The 19,620-nt window shown below is 28.9% G+C and overlaps 1 protein-coding gene across 1 annotated transcript; it reads left to right on the top strand.

Moving 5' to 3' along the window:
• The first annotated feature begins 1,038 nt into the window (after positions 1 to 1,038).
• Positions 1,039 to 4,666, top strand: LOC114281374 (uncharacterized). The gene is made up of 3 exons (XM_028223816.2): positions 1,039 to 2,475; positions 3,232 to 3,774; positions 4,334 to 4,666. Exons 1-3 carry the CDS (start codon positions 1,549 to 1,551, stop codon positions 4,430 to 4,432), a joined length of 1,569 nt encoding a protein of 522 aa, XP_028079617.1. The 5' UTR covers positions 1,039 to 1,548; the 3' UTR covers positions 4,433 to 4,666.
• Positions 4,667 to 19,620: the final 14,954 nt, after the last annotated feature.

Here is a 19,620-nt window from a genome sequence, read left to right as displayed (position 1 = left end):
TGATATTCACCCAAAAAAAAATCTGAACCATTGAAATGTCCAAGTGTGGGAAACATTTTCAACCATGGGATTGAACCAATCTAACGGTTCATACTTTGACAAATAAACAAAAGTCCCATCAAATATTCAAAAACCTTCTTCCCTTATTATATAGATATATAAGAAAGAAAAAAAAAAAACAGTCCAATCCTCCAAACTCGGTCCGAGTCACCAGTTTTATCGGTTCGACCATCGGGTCTTTCGATTTTTTATTTCTACATCGGTTTTGCACCCAGTCTGGTTTTAGAGGATTGATCAAGCCGGAACGAGACCCAATTCCCTGTCTAACCAGTCCGACTGGCTAATCCGAGCCGAATTTCAAAACATTGCTAGCAAAGAGGTTCAATATCCTCTCTATAACTAGTGTTAACCTGCTGCGTTTGAAGGTGATGAAAACAAGTCAAACATTAGTAAATCTGACGTTAACCATAATTAAATGGAACCCTACCATTGTGAAACACTCTGGAATCACCTCTTAATGGAAATGTTGCATATATTACTTTCCCAAATCCCACAAGTCAATCATCAGTAAATGCAAAAGGAATCTCATGTCAAGCATAGAACTGTAAACTTCAACATTATCAAATCAAATAAATACTCATTGCTAAATTAAATAAGATTAAATGATTCATAGGAGAAAAAATACCGGATTAATTGGATAAATATTATTTTTCATGAGATTTATTGATAAATTTTTTTTAAAATATTTAATTATATTTTTTTTGTATTTACTCATGAATTTTTTTAATTATAATTTAAAAAATATAAAATTATATTATTTTTTTTTATAACTACAAAATACAAAGGATAGACACATGTACCATAATCTTTCTTCACTTTTTAATACTGCATATTATACTGTAAAGCATTAATAAATAGGATTGTGACTTGAGATTTACCAAAATAAATTAAAAAAAAATAGAAAGTACTGACTAGGAGTCTTGTTCATTGAATTGTTGAACTTGGCCTATGTTGTTTGTGTCCACTAATCTCTGGTTCATAATCATATTTATAAATCCAATTGAATTGTATGGAATTTACAGTAGTGGCACTGTCACCAATGACCAAATATCTCTCTCTCTCTCTCTCTCTCTCTCTCTCTCTCTCTCTATGTGTGTGTGTGTGTACCTATATAATGTGTATAAATCCAAAGTTAGAATGATATAAGCAGTCTGTCCATGTAGCTCCATAGTGTTGCAACCTGGCTGCAATGCATGCTCTCACTTTTTATTCATCTCTGAAACTTTCTTCCTCTTTCACTCTCTAACCCTATATCCCTCTCCTGATTTCCTCAGCTACCCCAAACTGAATTCTTTTATTGTGTCATCCTCAATCCCCACCAATCTCTCTTCCTCTTACCTAAAATTTCCAACAGAGATTCAATTTCAAACCCCCCATTACACAGATCTGGTTTATCTTTCTCAAAAAAAGATTGAAAACCCATTACAAAGAAACAAAACACCACTCGATTCGTTGATTTAATCGTATTGTGAGCCTCCATTTGAGGCCATGAAAGTGACCCAGAAAGATTCAGAGAAGGTGGGTTGGGATCAGATGAGAAACCCATCTGGACCACCTATTTCGTCTGGTTCCCAAAATCGTATCTTGCCCAAATTCATGGTCTGGCTCATCCTCTTCGTCTTGGTCTCCTACGTTGTCTACACTCTCAAGCTCGTCTCTTCGTCCTCCCGAGCCTGTGACGATGATCCTCTGTTCACAACCTCACGCAGTCGTTTCGTTCTCCGCCAATCACAGCCCAACAAAACCTCGTCCTCCTCCGAATCCCCGCCACCGATTCAGATTCAGCCGCCGGATATGGCTCCACCCGTCGGACCCGAAGAAACGGGTCTCAAACACATCGCCTTCGGCATTGCCGGGTCGGCCCTTTTCTGGGAACACCGAAAAGATTACATCAAACTCTGGTGGAAGCCGAAGGAGATGAGAGGCGTGGTTTGGCTGGACAGCCCGGTCAAGAGCCGACCCGACGACAAACTCCCGAGACTCAAACTCTCTGGGGACACGACCCGGTTCGCGTACTCGAACCGGCAGGGACACAGGTCGGCGATTCGGATCTCGAGGATCGTGTCGGAGACATTCAGGCTGGGATTTGAGGGTGTAAGGTGGTTCGTGATGGGGGACGATGATACTGTGTTTGTGACAGACAACCTGGTGAGAGTTCTGTCGAAATATGATCATAATCAGTATTATTACATCGGGAGTTCTTCCGAGTGTCATTTGCAGAACATATATTTTTCGTCGAGTATGGCGTTTGGGGGTGGTGGGTTTGCGATTAGCTACCCATTGGCTAAAGCTTTGGAGAAAATGCAAGATAGGTGTGTTCAGAGGTACCCTGGTTTGTTCGCCTCTGATGATCGTATGCAAGCTTGTATGGCTGAACTCGGTGTTCCACTCACCAAAGAACCCGGTTTTCACCAGGTTTGTGTTTTTCTGTTTTCTTGTTTTTCTTCTTTCTGCTAATGATTTTCCTTCTCTGTTTTTTTTTTTTTGGGTTTGTTTTTGTTTTGATGCTTTGTTTTTGCCAATTCTTGCCAACAATTGTTGAAAAAAGCTCCCAAATTTAATTCTAGATTGCATTTTGTTTTGAGAACTGTAATTTTGTGTTTTGTGTTGCGGATTTGGGAATTCTAGGAATTAATTACTTTTGTGTTGAATTGTTGCTTCTTTTTTTTTTACTGTTTCATTGGAGTGCTTTTAAAATGATAGAGGGAAAGATCTGTTTCTGAGGGATTCTTTTCTCTTGAAATTAATGATTTAAATGTAAAAAATTTAAAACATGGCCTTTTTAATACTTTTAAATATAATTAATTATTTAACTGATTCAATTAAACAGAACTCGCACCTAACACTTTAGTACTAGACCCCGACATAGGAATTTATTAATTTCTTCAACCACATTCAATGGGGGTATCTATCTTTACTAGTATATGGTGTTCAAGTTCACTACACTGTAACTTGGGTCTATAGAATCCTCAGGGTCCTAGTCCTATTATTGAGTAAAATCAGGTTTGCAACTCAATCTGTTCTTCTAGTCGCCTAGCCGACACATGCTGGTTGATAGTGATAATTGTTTACTAGTAATATTTTTAATTTGAAAGTTTTGGCAATGTATGATATCATTACTTCTCTCAATTCTCTAATAGTGACTCTTTTTGTTGGTGAATGAAATTGTAGTTTGATGTGTTTGGAAACCTATTTGGGCTCCTAGCGGCTCACCCGGTGGCACCATTGGTGACGATGCACCATCTAGATGTGGTCGAGCCAATTTTCCCTAATGTGACACAGGTGGAAGCCCTGCGGCGGCTCACGATCCCTATGAAGCTCGATTCAGCAGGTATTATACAACAATCAATTTGCTATGATAAAGCGAAGAAGTGGACAGTCTCAGTATCATGGGGCTTCGCAGTCCAAGTTTTCCGAGGTATTTTATCCCCACGGGAGATAGAAATGCCCTCAAGGACATTCTTGAATTGGTACAAGAGAGCTGATTACACGGCCTATGCATTCAACACGCGACCGGTTGCCCGGAATCCTTGTCAGAAGCCGTTTGTGTTCTACATGACGAAGGTGAGGTTAGATTCTTCCACGAATCAAACGGTGAGCGAGTATTCTCGGCATCGCGTGCCTCATCCGGTGTGCAAATGGAAGATGGTGGATCCTTCTGACCTTGACAGGGTCGAGGTTTACAAAAAACCCGACCCTCATCTATGGGATAGGGTAAGCAACATCTTGATCTATACTGACATGGAACATTTATACTCCAGGCATAGTTTTAAATAACGATATCAAGATATATATCGTTATCGGTGATACACGATACGGTCTTATGTCGGCCAATATAAAACAGTATCAAACAACATGGACTAATATATTGATGAATAACGGTATCGGAAGTCCAAAATCCGAAATACAGAACAGCCGATATTTAAAACTTGACTGCGGTCCTACATTACATAACATGAAACATGATTTCTATTGCAATAGTAATGATTCATTTTGGTAGTGTAATACGTGGGTGGTCAATTTCTCTTGCAATATATGGCCTGCTCGTCTGTCCGCTACCACTGCACCATCGCCACGTGCTCTTAGATCCCACTTTTAAACGCTTGAAATTTTGACTTAGATCCCACTTTTAAACTCTTGAAATTTTGAGTTTTTTGAGTCATTACTAAGTGGGCAGTTTTCTTGCGGCTAATCTGTAATTTGTGCGTCATTGTTTTGTTTAGTGTATATTGTGACTTGTTTTTATAATGCGGGTTTAATTGTTTGTTTGCAGTCTCCACGGAGAAACTGTTGCAGGGTCATGATCTCGAAGAGAAGAAGCATGGTGATCGATGTCGGTGTATGTAGGGAAGGTGAGGTCAGTGAAATATAATAGTCGTCATAAAACCAGAGGATCAGAGCTTTTTTTGTCTCTTGTTTCCATTTTTCCATCTATCTTGATTCTTGGTTCTCCATTTCTTAATTTGTTAATGCACACCTTCGAAATTTCTTTCGAAGATCTTTTTTGACCGCCACTAGACAATCAATCTTTGAAAAAAAAATGTTAAATGTAAAAAAACTGTAGTTTATGCTCATAATATAAATGATTCATTGCATTTTGGTTTAATGGTGGTCAAATTTGATGATGTGTCTAATGTTTTCCTTATTAGAAAGAACGCTTGACATGTTGTCGTTGACAGTGAAGTCAAAATGAAGAGGATATATAGTCGACGGAGAAAATTAGAGTCTCTAATCATTGATGTTAATTTTAATCAAATACGAGGGTCTTTGTCGTTCATGTCGACTGATTTGGCATTTTAATCTACCCGGCTGGACTGCAAATGCATTAGATAGCTGGATGATTTTTACAAGAAGCTTGTTGTCAAATTGACTAGTTGTTGTTCAAAATCACAGTTTGGAGGAACATGACAAAAGGATTGGAATATGGACATTATTTGTGAATGATGATGATAAATCCTTGTCAAATGATTTTTGGACCTCTTCTATTATTGTGTTAAAATTCAACAAAACCTTCGTTGAAAGTGTTGTTCAAACTAAGCCCAGTCCTTTTTCCTAGGCACGAGGGTCTCTCTGTCCATATCCTTTGATATAGATATTTTATTTTATTTTATTTTTTCTATTTTCCAAATATTTTTAATGTTATATATATTTATATATTTTTTATTTTTTTTGAGATTAGAATTGTTAAAGATGAATGTGATGTCTATCTACGTCGAGAAACTGTGGCTCCGTGCATGTCTCATTCGGTGGGTGGAACATCCTAGGCTTCCTTTGGAAAGAAGGATTGGGTTGTGAATTGGGTTGACTTTGGAATTATTTTAGTCAAAAAAAATAATAATAAAATGAGTTGAATTGGGTTGAGCTTGAGATTATTTTAGTCATAAAAAAATAGAATAAGTTTTTTGACTCAATAAGATAAAATATCACATTTAATTTATAATCATTACATTCTTCTTCTCACAAAAAATTAAAAAAGTTAAAAAAAAATTTCCAAACGAGACTTTTTAGTCTTAAATTAAAATAATTAAAAAAATTAAAAAGTTAAAAAATTAACTCACTTTTCAAACGAATCCTTAATCAAATTGTAGGTTGTGATTTGTCTTTAAGAGTAATTTTATATAAATAAAAAATTTATACATAATTTATATATATAATGATGTGATTTATTATGAATTTTTTATTTTAAAATAAAATATTATTGTAGATAGATTTATTGACAATAATAGTATTGTTATATCATTATTGTCAAGTTTTTTTTTGTATGAATTCTGTTTGTGTTTATAATTTTTCTTTTTTTAATAACTATTTTGATTTGGGGAAATTTTATATTAAATCAGTGTAAAACTTAAAAAATAATTATAAATAAGTGATAAAATTTATAAATATTAATAATTAAAATCATATATATATATATATATATATATTATAAATATGTAATAATTTTTTTTTCTTCAAATTCCCCATTGTTCGCTAATTTCCCTTTTTGATTGTGATATTATTCTACATTGTTTTGAAAATCTCTACTCATTCATACACTGAATATGAATAGAAATAAATAAATAATGTTATATATATATATATATATCAATTAGTGTACTAACAAATGATATGACATAATTTTAGAGATTTTTGGTATTTGTAATTTGTATAATTGGTGGAATCAGTAATAATGGTATAACACTGGCTGGTACATTAGTTAGTAAACTAATTAGTGCTAGCATCATCGGAAAAAAAAAATATATATATATATATATATATATACATATACATATATAGAAATACCCCAAGAATGATATGGTAATGAAGGTTTTGTAAATAATTTTTTGTATCATCGATGTTTTATTTTAAAATAAAGTACAAATTATACTAACTTTTTTTGAAATTTGAAAAAAATATAATATTTAACATCATCAATTATTTATTAATCATTTAGCTGAAATATTGATGTTAATATTTTTTATATTAAAAAATATATATATTTTTTTAATTATTATATTTCACAACATATGTTAAGTGTAATGCTTTCTATGTATGGAAGATGTTAAATTTCATTTCAAAAAAATATAAATAAATATAAATATAAACAAATAAAAAAATAAAAATTAGTGGATGAAGTTATCCAATTGTGGAATTCAAAGTGATGTTATATCATGTTTTTTAGGTTAGTGGATATCAAATTATATGAGCATAAAAAAACTCATTGAAATGTTGTATTATAGAAAGTAAGGAAAATTTAAATAATAATAATAATAATAATAATAATAATATCTTGGTGTTTAATTTTGTAATAAAAAAAAATCTTAAATTTTTAATTTTGTCAACTTAAATTTTAAATTTTTTATTTTTTTTTAATATAAATCATTTGTCTATTTTTGTTAAGTAAAATTAATGAAAAAATTAAATATTTTATTTATTAAACTTGACATTTTATATATATCTTTATTTAGTTTAATAGTTAAAATTATTTTTTCTATTGATTTACTTAAAAAAAATAAACAAATAATTTAGATTAAAAATAAATTAAAAGATTATGTTTTAAATTAATAAAGTTAAAAATATATTTTGTCCCAGAAAGTACGTGGCTGGATCCTCTACTCTGTCTCCCCTGTATGAAATTCTGTCTCTTTCACTATATAGTCTGCGGAAGAGATGATTTTATTCATGGATTCATGGTGATACAAAGAGGATATGGGATTTTGTTGTGCTCTCTTGTGAAGTGTCGTCCCGAGCCTCTATCGATAATCTAAATCGTTTATATTATAGAATTTATCAAGTAGATCATCTATAGAAAAAAATCAAATTGATTGGATAACTGCAACCCTATAACAAAAGGATATTTGTTTTTATAAAAATAACGGTTAACATAATTTTCGTAAATTAAAAAAAAAGTTAGGACCTAATCATGGGGTTACAAATATCCGATTAATTTGATTTTTTTTTATGGATAATATTTTTGACGAACCCTATAATATAAACGGTTCAGATCATCAAAAAACGCTTGGGACGACCTTTCACGATAGGTCACAATAGCACCCTTGATAAAAGATGTGTGATTGAAATTACATTATGAAAAATTTAACTATAAATTTCATATTGTGCAATAGTGATTGGTTTAGTTTCAACAATTTTTTTTATAAACTAATTACTCCTATTGATTTTGAAAATGTAAATTTAATATATTATTTAAATATTAGATTTACAGTATTTCTATTTTTTTTTATTTTTTTTATTTTTTTCTTTTGCGCGCGCGTACACAAGAAAGGTAAAATACATATCCTATAAGAATCAAATTTTGAATAAATTCTTATATAATAATTTTTTTTTATTTGGAGTGATTGTGAGTTTTTCAAACATTTCAAAAAATTTTACAAAAATGGCTTGAAATAAAATTTTCAAACATTTCAAAAGGATGTAGGATTTTTCAAATATTTTAAGAGTACAAAACCTCTTTAGTAAAATTTTGGACAAATGTATAATTTTAAACTGTAACACGTAAACATAACATTCTAATATAATAATCAAACGTAACATTCCAATGTATATTTTTCTCAAATGTAGCACTCCAAAAAAAAAAAAATCATTAGTGTAACACAAAAAAAAAAAAAAAGGTGAATTACACTAACGGTCTGTGTAATTTAGGGCTTATGTCACTTTGATACTTGACATTTCAATTGTGATACATTTATTACTTTTGAATTTTGAATTTCGTTCTAAATAAGAACAATTGAAGATATAGTTGATTTATTTTAAGAGTAGAGTCGTCAATTTGATAAAATATAAATTAATTTGACAAAAATAAATGTTAAAAATTTATTAAATTTTTAAAAATTATTTCTACTCACCAAAGATAAAATTATATAAAAATGATAAATCTTTTTTATTTTCTTTACTTTTTTACCAAATTAATTGTTAGTATGTGTTTGGATAATGATCATGTAATCGGTGGTTATTTTTGTTGATATTTTTGGATGGTTATATTGTTGTATTTGGATGATTATTAGGTTTTTAATATATAATCGATATGTTTTTAGTTTTGAATTTTTTGATTAAATTGATTGGTTTAATAATGATATCAAAATTGTCGTCATGTTTGGCTTTTGACAAAAATAAAACTAATTTAATGAAATAAATATCAAAGAAATTATTTTACAAAATTATTTATACTTTTCCAAAAGATAAAATTATATAAAAATGATGTAGTTTTAAATTTTTTTCACCAATTTAATTTTAAATTTTTTAGAAAAAAAAATTGAAAACTATATAAAACAGAACTTTATAACTAAAAAAGTTTTAACGTTATTCATTAAAAAAAAAAACGATTATATTTCAAAAAACATATAAGTTAACTAATACAAAATAAGTTGTATGACGATTTTGCCCTTCAAATATAGTAACTAGTGTCTTCAACAAGGGCTGGTTTGGCAACTTTGAAAAAAGCTAAAAAGTCAAAAAGTTATCAAAAAGTTAAAAAGTTATCACTATTCACCCAAAAAAATATTAAAAAATTAATATACAAATATTAAAATACAAATCAATTTTTTGGCCTACGTACTCACGTCAAAGCAACTGCATTGAAGGAAAAAAAAAAATCACATGTGTACATTCACTAAATTAGATGGTAAAGTTGGGTTCGTGGGGCCCACTATAGGTTCTGTTTTGATAATCCGAACCGTTCAATATATAGAACTTGTCTAATACTATATGCATGTAAAAAATTACATTTATTGGATGTTAACTATACGATCAAATCAGTTTTGTATAAAAAATGGATGGTATTATAGTTAACAGTTGACAAAAAAACTAATATGATCAGATAGCTATCGATATCCAATCAACGTGATTTTTTATATGTGTATAGTACTCGACGAGTTCTACACATTCAACGGTTTCGATTAAAAAAAATGATCCATGGTGGGCCCCCATGGGTCGAACAATACCGTCCAATCAAAGCCCGAAAAAGAGGCAATCTTTTCCTATCTACTCACCCAACCGACTGCACTACCAACCTATACGGCCTACTACACTCTCTTCTCCTACACATTTATTTATAAAAATTTTTAATACACATTTTTTCATAAAAAGTCAAAAAATTAACCCAAACATCCATATTTTTTTCTCAACATTTTAGTCCAAAAAGACAAAAAGTGCATTTATTTAGAATACCCCAAACAACTCCTTGTTTTTATTTGGAACGAGATTCAAAATTCAGGGATCAAAATGATACAAATTCCAAACTATAGGGATTGTTAGTGTAATTCGCCTTAAAAAAATTATTTAGTGTATTTTTTCTAAGCGTAACATTTCAAAAAAATTTCTTAATGTAACACTGTAATGTAACACACAGAAAAAGTCCTTAGTCTATATGAGATTCTTTAAACCATTTCAAAAGCATATGAGATTTTTCAAACCATTCCAAAAGGAATATAAAAAATTCGTAGTAAGTTTTAAATAAATGTATAATTTTAAAATGTGAGTATTACGTTTGAGAAAATACACTAAGGAATATTTCAGTATTTTTGTGTGTTATATTGGAGTGTTATGTTTGGGATTACATTGATTGGAATGTTACATTTGGAAAAAGTACACTAATTTTTTTTTAATGTATTACGTTATTGAAATGTTACATTGAAACATTATGTTATTATTCGTAATGTGAGTTTTGTTTCAGAATGAGGGAAAATTCATAATCTTTATAGTACAGATGGTCTAAATATGTTATTTCACATTTAGTAGTGATAGAGGCCTTGAATTTGAAGCCTCGAATTTGGCTCGAATGCCCGTTTTTTTTTTTTTTTTTTGGGTGCTATGTGAATTAATATATTTTTTTTAAAGTCTAATATAAAATATTATACATTTCGCACCATCTCATCATATAAAATTATATGAAATTAACAAAATTTAACTAACAGCTTAACTGATCAGTCAATTTTATCACTTAATTGGTCCAACTTAATTGACTGATCAGTCAGACTGTTGATTAAAATTCATTAATTCTGTATAATTTTGTACGATGAGTTGGTACAGGATGTCTAATTTTTTGGCACACACCTACACATAACTACCTTTAAAAAAAATTAAGAAAAAAAAAACGAACACAGCCTAACAAATAAAATTAAACTAAATTAAAAAAAATTTGATCAGTCAATTTTATTACCCAATCAGTCCAACCCAACTCACTTATAAAATGTTTAATTTTTTAGCACACCTGTATATATAATCACCCCTATAAAGAAAAGAGAGAAAAAAAAAAAAACCAAACTAACACAGCTTTGAAAAAAAAAAAAAAAAAATTGGATTTCGAGGCAAATTCGAGGCTTCAAATTCGAGGCCTCAACCATTTTCCTTTCACATTTGGAGAAATTCATTTTTATCCCTAAAAAATTAAACCTAAATGTGTAAATGAATACCTTTTTGTGTAATTTTCACTCTAATGGAATCTTTGAATTCATAAAAATAAATAAAAGAGTAAACAATTCATTAGATCATATTTTGAAATTTATTGGTACTTTGCACAATATGATGGAAAAAAATAACATTACAATCTTTTTATATTAATATATATGAGTTTTTTTCATCTTTATATTTTTTCACTATTTACATTAATTTTAATTTTTTTAATCTAATAAAATAATTTGTATAATTTTGTCCAAACTATAAATTTGTATTTTTTTTTTTCCAGTAATGGTACATTTATCGAATTTGGACTTGCCTAAATTGTCTAAATTTGTACATGTCAATTAATATCATCTACGAAGTTGTTCAATCGATCATTTGGGTGAATACTGATTGACACGCCAATTAATAACGATGACAGTTACAGTTGACAATGATGACAACCGTGATTGACAATTATGATGCCGATTATTCGGGCAGTCGTCCAAAAAGTCGTCCGATTGATCATTTGACTTACTTAATTGAGACAATTAGCAAGGCCAAATTTGATGTATCAATCATTTTTTTTAAATCTTAGAGATGTATAATTTATTTATTTAAAAATTGGATGGAAATTTGTGTCGGTTGGGCCCTTCGGGGGCAGAAGTGGCGAGTCTTGGAGCATTGCTCTACATTATTTATTGACGAACAAGTATCCTATTATTTCTATAAAAAAATGCAAAAAAGTGATGAATTTCATATATTCAACTAATATCAATTGAGTTAGAGCATCACATTAAGGGCTAATTTAGGAACATAGTTAAAAGTTAATTTTTGATTTTTAACTTTTTTTAACTTATTTTAAGTCATATTACTTCTTTACTTTTTATATATTTTTTCAAAAAAAAATAAAAAAAAATAGAAATTAATTTTTAACTAACGTTTCAAAATAACCCTAACTTACACCTCGTTTGAGAACATGTTATTTTAGTAGTTTTTTTGACTAAAATATGAGACAAAAAACTTGTAAGTTTGGAATACCTTTTTAATTTTATACAAAAGATGTACAAAAAGTAGAAAAAAAAAATTTTAGTTTTTTTTTGAATAAATTATAAGTTCTTTTATTTTATTTTTTTTAACTTTTAAATTAAAATTATTACTTCTCAAACGTTACCCGAGAAATAATTTGAAAGTCCAACTGGGCTCCACCGCAAACCAAACAAGTGTAATTTGTCAGCCTAGAAACGTGCCACGTCAAAAATAATTAATAATTTTTTTTCCAAAAACAGTAATAATAGTAATAAATTAGGGGCATTCGCGGATCGGTTTTGTGCAGTTTGTGGTTCGGTTTTGACCCGCCCGCATCTATGCGGTTTAGGAAAAAATCAACCCGCAACCGCCCGCAGTGCGGTTTGCGGTTTGTGCGGATAGAGTTTGTAGATGTGCGGGCGGTTGCGGGCGGTTTGCGGTTTACACTTTTTTCTTTAAAAATTAATTTTTAAGTTTTTTTTTTCCCTCGAATTTAGGCATTAAATTCATTTTATATATTTGTGATCATTTGATAACAATTTTCTGATGAGTTTACAAATAAAAATTGAATATCACTAGCATTTTTGTCATGAAAAAAATGTATATCAATGCATTAAAGGTTGTACTCAATTAGAATTGTCAATTCAGTAATCAATAATCAAACTAGAAGCTTCATTGATCACCAGAAGAAAAATTTTATTAGGAAAAAGTGGATGAGTCATTAATGAAAATCATATAAGAAAAGAAGTTTAGGACTTGATAATTCTACGACATTAAGAAAGTTGAGAAATACTTAAAAATAAGGATCCTAGTGTCATAGAGAACATAATGGTGCTCCTGTTAAAGTTACAAAGTTGGTATATAAAAAATAATAATAATAATACTAATTAAAGTGCGGGCGGTTTTTGCGGGTTGCGGTTTTAACCCGCGACCCGTCCGCAACCCGCAAATTTGTCATATTTCAAACCGCATCCGCCCGCATTATGTTTGCGAAACCGCCCCATTTATATGCGGGTTGGACGGGTTGGGCGGTTTGAGCGGTTCGGATAAACCGTTGCCCACCCCTATAATAAATTATTGGGGTGTTTGGGAAGAAATTTTTTTGGTTTTTTTTTTTGGTTTTTTTTACTAAAAGACAAATTGGTTACAAAATTAAAAAAAACAAATCCAAATAAAATATCACATCAAACCCTATAATCATTTTACTTTTTCTATTAAAAACATCATATCCAATCAAAAAAAAAAAAAACCCAACCATCTTCCTAAACACAAAAAAAAAAATTTCTCAAATAATATTTTACAACTAAAAAAATTTACAAAAAAACTCACTTTCCAAACACCCACAATATTTTCTATAAAAAGGGCAGGCAAGTTGGGCCCCAAATTAGTAGCCGTTTCCAATTCACGGATGTGGTTGTCGGATTCCAATCTTGCACTGCTGCACACTTTTTCGCAGTGATGCATTTTTTTTTTTTTTTTTTTTTTAAGGTTTTATTTGACAACTCAATCTTTTAGTTTAGATGTTAAAAAATTATTTAAAAAATTAAAAAATCAATAAATTATATTAAAAAGTCAAAAAAAAAATTCTCTATTTTTTATACATATTTTCGTAAAAAATTAAAAAATAATCCCAAACATATTAATTTTGTTACCTTATATTTTAATCAAAAAATTAAAAAATTATTAAAATAACATATTCTCCAGAAGGCTAGTTATCTTATTGTGTACAATTTTATTACTCCCTCATCCCATTTTTTTTCACCTTTTAATTTTAATTTGTTCTAAAATATTTATTCATTTTCTATTTTGGATATTAAAATTTTTCAACTTTTCAAAATTACCCATTATATTCAAGTACAAACATATTTTAAAATACAAAATGAAAAGGTATTATGATAAAAGTATTTTAAATTTTGAATTGATGTGTAAATCATTTGTCTCATTAACAAGTTGAATTCTCCAAAATGGGCAAATAAATTGGGACGGATGGAGTATTACATTTTCATTCTACAATCCATGTAAATTATTATCCAAATTTATGAACTAAGCACGACTTTAGAATTGTTTTGAGAATTAACTTTTTTTAGTAATTTTTTAACTTTATATGAAAGGACATGCAAAAAATAAAAAGAATAATTAATTTTTTATAGTGACTTTTTAACTTTTTAATAAAATAATATTTTCCAATATAACCCTTAGTCATAAATATTAAATATATATATATATATATGACCTTAGTAACAAATTCTTCAATTTAAATGTTAATTTTTTCAAAGAATTATTAAGAATGTATTAAATAATACTAATTAAATCCATTATTATAGAAAATATAAACAATAAAAAATATACATCACTTTTTAAGAATGAAAGAAAAAAAAAAGAAAAAAAAAGAAGGTCTAACCATAGGCTCACGCCTATGAGAGAAGACTTTCGTTCTATACTATCGTCCGAATGACTGGCTTAGGGAAAATCAAACGTAGAATCTCAAGATTTATACCTCATGCCTCAACAAGTCGGCTATACCTCTCGGGTTAAACCTTTTAAGAATGTGTTAATTAATATCATTTAATACATCTATACTATATATTAAATAAAATAGGGATTTTTAATCTCAAAATCTGTAAGAGTTTTAATATCTCAATATGAATTTTTAAAATTTTTTATTAAAAAAAAAAACTCAACATTTATTAATTTGGTCAAAATTCCTGATCAGCATTTGTTAATTTTTTTCAATCCACATGTCTTTCCACATGCTTGGATTTATTGATTTGGTCAAAATCCCTGATCAACATTTAAAATCCTCCCATACAAATAATTATAACCCGTGCATAGTTACTACAGTAGCATTTTTAATTTATCTTATACATTATAGTTAGTGATAAATTTGTTAAATTATTTTTATAAAAAATTTTACAAAATATAATTTATATATTAAAAAAAATTTAAAATAAATATAAATATTTATAATTATTTCGTATATAGCACGGAAGAGAACCTAGTTCTTATTAACCAAATTCATAATATAATAAGTTTTCTAATTTGTATGCTGTCGTTGACTTTATTTTCCTTTTCGTAATTAGGGAGCTCAGGGTGGATATTGACCCATTGATCCGTTCAATCCGTTCGGCCTAATTTCTTTATTTTTAGGATTGAAAAGGTTGTTTAGTTTATAATACCAGACTGGGTTAACATTTTCAGTCAGAAATATTACTGAGTTAGGTTTGGAATTTATTCTTTTGACCCAACTCATTAATTAATTTATTATAATTGTGGGGATATATTTTCTTAGTACCAACACGTGGCATGGTGACGTCGACGTATGAACCGAGGTGCCATGTGTCGTGGTAGTTATGCCGAGGTTATCTTGGCGAGGCCGAGGTTATCTCCGAAAATATCAGAATCCGAGATAAGCGGATAAGGGACAAAAGTCCTAGAATAAAGGGGGAACTTTGCTAAAGATAAGGATAAAGCTCTTAGGGAGTTTATCTTTATCTCTTGAAGAGTATTGAATTGGAGTCCATAGAAGTCAAGCTTCTAGTGGTACTAGGATTGAGTAAACTATAAAAGAGAGGCACCCCGTGGGTCTAAGGTATGAGTTTTATGCTTTGAGCAGTGATTTTGGCAATTGATTTATCTTTGAGAGATATACTGACTTGATCGTCGGAGTGCTCCCGGTGGTCGAAGCCACCACGGGATTCTTATATTTCTGTTGCAGGTCAGTCAGGTGCCATCTATTCTGTCAGTGCTCTCCAGCTGGTTACTAAGCGGGCAGTGTGGTCGGAAAATCATCCACACAATAATACATAAAAATATATTTTGAGATCTAAATTTTATTTTTATTGATTTTATTGAAACTCATATTTGTGGTGATATTTTAGGATATCTTTCAATTTATATACAAAATCTTTCAATATATAATGATGTCAATATATTTATTTAAGAAATATAATGTGTAACTGAATTTAATTATGGAAGATTTTAATTTTTTTTTAACATATAACCCGATAGACGGATTTGAGATTTATAATTTTTTTTGAATCGGGGTTGAGCACACACAAAATCTCTTATTATATGGTGTTAACTCTATTCAAACCCGACTCGACTTGACGTTTGTCCATTCCTAAGCCAAACCATAGTCAAATAGCTAGTTAGGATGTTTTGGGAGGGAACCAAAAAAGTTAAAAATTAGTTTTTTTTATCAATTTTGAGTCATATCACCTTTCATATCAAACAGTGAAAAAAATTTTAAAAATCAAAAAGTTAACTTTTTACTATCTTCTCAGAGTACACCCCATCATAAATGTACACATGCTGAGTTTAAAACTTAGAGGTTATTTGGCTAGCACTCAAAAAAATACACTTTTTTAATTTTTTTTTTTGAGTCATATTATTTTTTATTTTTTTGTATATTTTTTTTTTTGAAAAAAATATACTAATCCAGTATATATATATATATATATAAAACACCCTTAATCATTTTGAATTGATGTTGTGTTCTTTTTGATTTTTTTAATGTGTCAATTAAAAAAAAGTAATATTATTGGTGAGGAAATATTGACATGTCGACCATGCCAATTCTACACATAAATCAAAGTTTGCATGAATTAGACTTTGATACTATCTATAGAAAGTATAGTGGAGTTTTCACCCTGAGTTTTTATGTAAAATTATTATTATTATTATTATTATTATTATTATTATTGTAATGTTACATCTACTGAATTTAAACTCACTTAAATTGATTGAATTTATATATATCTGTTGATATGTTAATTAACAAGAATAATAATTGTAATTGATAAAAGTGATGTCAATCATATGAGCTTACCTAATCGATCATCAAACTTATATAATTCAAATAATTCAAACGAATTTAAATTAGATGCAGTGATCATTTTTCTTTTATCTATTGACAAACGAGGACAAAAACCTTTTGGGGAGGGTCCAGCTCCAGCTAATTATTGTTTAGCTCCGTCCCTATCCCTTTGATATGGACATTTCCCTTTGATATGGACATTTGGGGTGTGTTTGGTTTGTGTTTTGAGATAATTTTTTTTTAAAAAATTTGGAGAGAAATTTTACAATTTTTTTGGTTTGTTTGATTGCATATTTTAAAAATAGTTTTGGAGTTTGAGAGTTTGGAATGATTTTTTATTTTTATTTTTGTTTTGTTTTGTTTTGTTTTTTTTTAACATCATTATTATATTTCTTTTTCCAGAATTACTGATGATGAATGTGATTTATAAATATATATATATATATTTGAGATTCTTAAAAAAATATTTTTTAATTTTATTTATTTTGTTAGGTGTCGACTTTTAATTTGTTATAAATTTAATTATATAAAATTTATTTATTTTTATTATATCATTATCATTGTAAGATTTAAATTATAAATTTGTAACAATGCTTCATGCAGATCTCATTCAGGCAGAGAGATTCAAAGGGCGGAACTTCCAGAGTTTTAGTTACTCTGTGTTGGGTTGGGCGATTTAAGGGATATTTGAAAAAAAAAAGAAAAATGTAGGTAAAATATAAATAAAATATATTTATATTTTACTTAATTTTACACATTTTTTTCTCTTTCTTTTCAAATCCTCCAATCAAATACAGCGTTAAAGAGAAATTGTAAATGATGCAGTGAAAAAATATTTTTATTTGTATGATGGTGTAAGTTTTTTTTATTTTTTTATTTTTTTTATTTTTTTTTATGTATGGCGCAAGTTATTCTTTTGCATAGTGCAAGCCCATCTTATATGTTAGAGTTGTACTATAAAATATTACATCTCTAGTGCAACTATTTTTTCACTACTTCACTGATTTGGAATTTATTTTTTAAATAATTAAGTCATAATTTTATTATGAAAAGAGACTGGATTATCTCCAATTTAGGCATTATTTGACATTCCCTACAAAACTGCATTATTTATTTATTTATTTTTAAGTCACATCACTTATTTATTTATTTATACATTTTTTTGGGTAAAAAATCAAAAAAATACATATCTAAGCCTGTGTTTGGCAAGTGGGTTTACAGGTTTTTTTGGTTATTTTAGCCACAAAAAATAAAATAGGCTATTTTAGCCATAACAAACAAAACATCACATCCAACCCATAATCATTACATTCTTCTCTCACAAAAAAACTCAAAAAAGTCAAAAAGCCAAAAAGTCCTTCCCAAACCAAGCTTTTAAGCCCAGGCTAAAATAGCCAAAAAAGTCAAAAAGCTAAAAAGCCAACCCACTTCCCAAACGGAGGCTAAATCATCTCAAACACCATCCTAATGTATAAACTAGAATATATTGAATTTATGGCACTATAAATGTTAAATTAAACTATTTTCATAAATGATCTTAATAAATAAATTTAAAAAATAATAAAATTAATCATCAAAATAGGTCATGTGGCAAGCATGTGTGGACGAAATGGATGGTAAGAGTTCATACATGAGACTTATGTAAAGCCTAATCCAAATTCTTATTTTTAAAATATATATATATATATATATATATATAATGGCTTAGTGGATGGCCTTTAACCTCAAAACACATGTAAAGTGTGTAATAACGTTAAGTTTGACGACTCAAAAATAATTTATCTTTTTATTTTTTTTTATTATATTATCTCTTTATTTTTTTACACATATTTTCGTAAAAAGATAAAAATACACTTATTTAGGTCATTCCAAACAACCCCTAAACACACGAAAAATAGTTGTGATTTTAATTATTTTAATGTTATTATCTTTTTTTTTTATTATTCAAATTTTAATGTTATTATCATCTTAACAACAATTGTGACCTATGATTGTTGGGCAATTTTTAAGTGTGCGAATACATACCATATATATTTGTGTACACGTAAGTTGTCTTATAAAATTGTATAAATTTTTTAAAAATATATGCAATTGAACATATAAAAATTTAAAAAATCACAACTTATGTATATCTGTGAGAATTTACGTGATTTTATGGGATAATTTATATATTATTATGAAGACTTACTAAGTGTATATGATATTTAGTTTACACATTCTAACAGATTCACTACAATAAATTATATTTTTGACGACTAAATTTTAATTGCCAAAAATTAATTTTTAGTCGTCAAAAATTTTTACGGACTAAAATTTTTGATCATCCGTTTGTTGCATTACTTTTGTGTATTTTAATTTTGACATAGATTCCCCTCGTCCTAATAATTCATAACGACGTATGTGTATAATATTTAGCATTTCTTTCAATAATGATATCATTGCATTTTATTGTTAAGGACAAAAATAATATATTTTTTCTTTATGATATGATTGGTGGATGAAATGAGCCAAATGTGGACTTTAAAGTGATATCATTTCATGATTAGGTGTGGTGGGCAATGAAATCATTGTTCTTATTAATTTGTGTTTGTGGTCGTTTTAGTGGGAGGGGTTTTGAGGCCCTCTCTCTACTCTTTGGCTTTATTTTATTTTGTTTTGTTTTTCTTTATTTTGTTTATTATTATTATTTTTATTTAGAACTAAGAAACTAGCATATAATTAACTGATAAAATTGTTCACAAACCTAGCCAAAGAATGTACCGGCATATTTACACAGCGATCAACTTTTGTGGTAACTAGGTTTCTAAAAAGTCTACTAGTATATATTTAAATGATGTTTTTGC

Source organism: Camellia sinensis, chromosome 13 (assembly GCF_055761805.1).
Source record: "Camellia sinensis isolate YWXY chromosome 13, ASM5576180v1, whole genome shotgun sequence".
Classification (NCBI taxonomy): Eukaryota; Viridiplantae; Streptophyta; class Magnoliopsida; order Ericales; family Theaceae; genus Camellia; species Camellia sinensis.
The sequence above is the reverse complement of the archived record's forward strand: the minus strand, read 5'-3'. Positions and strand labels throughout refer to the sequence as shown.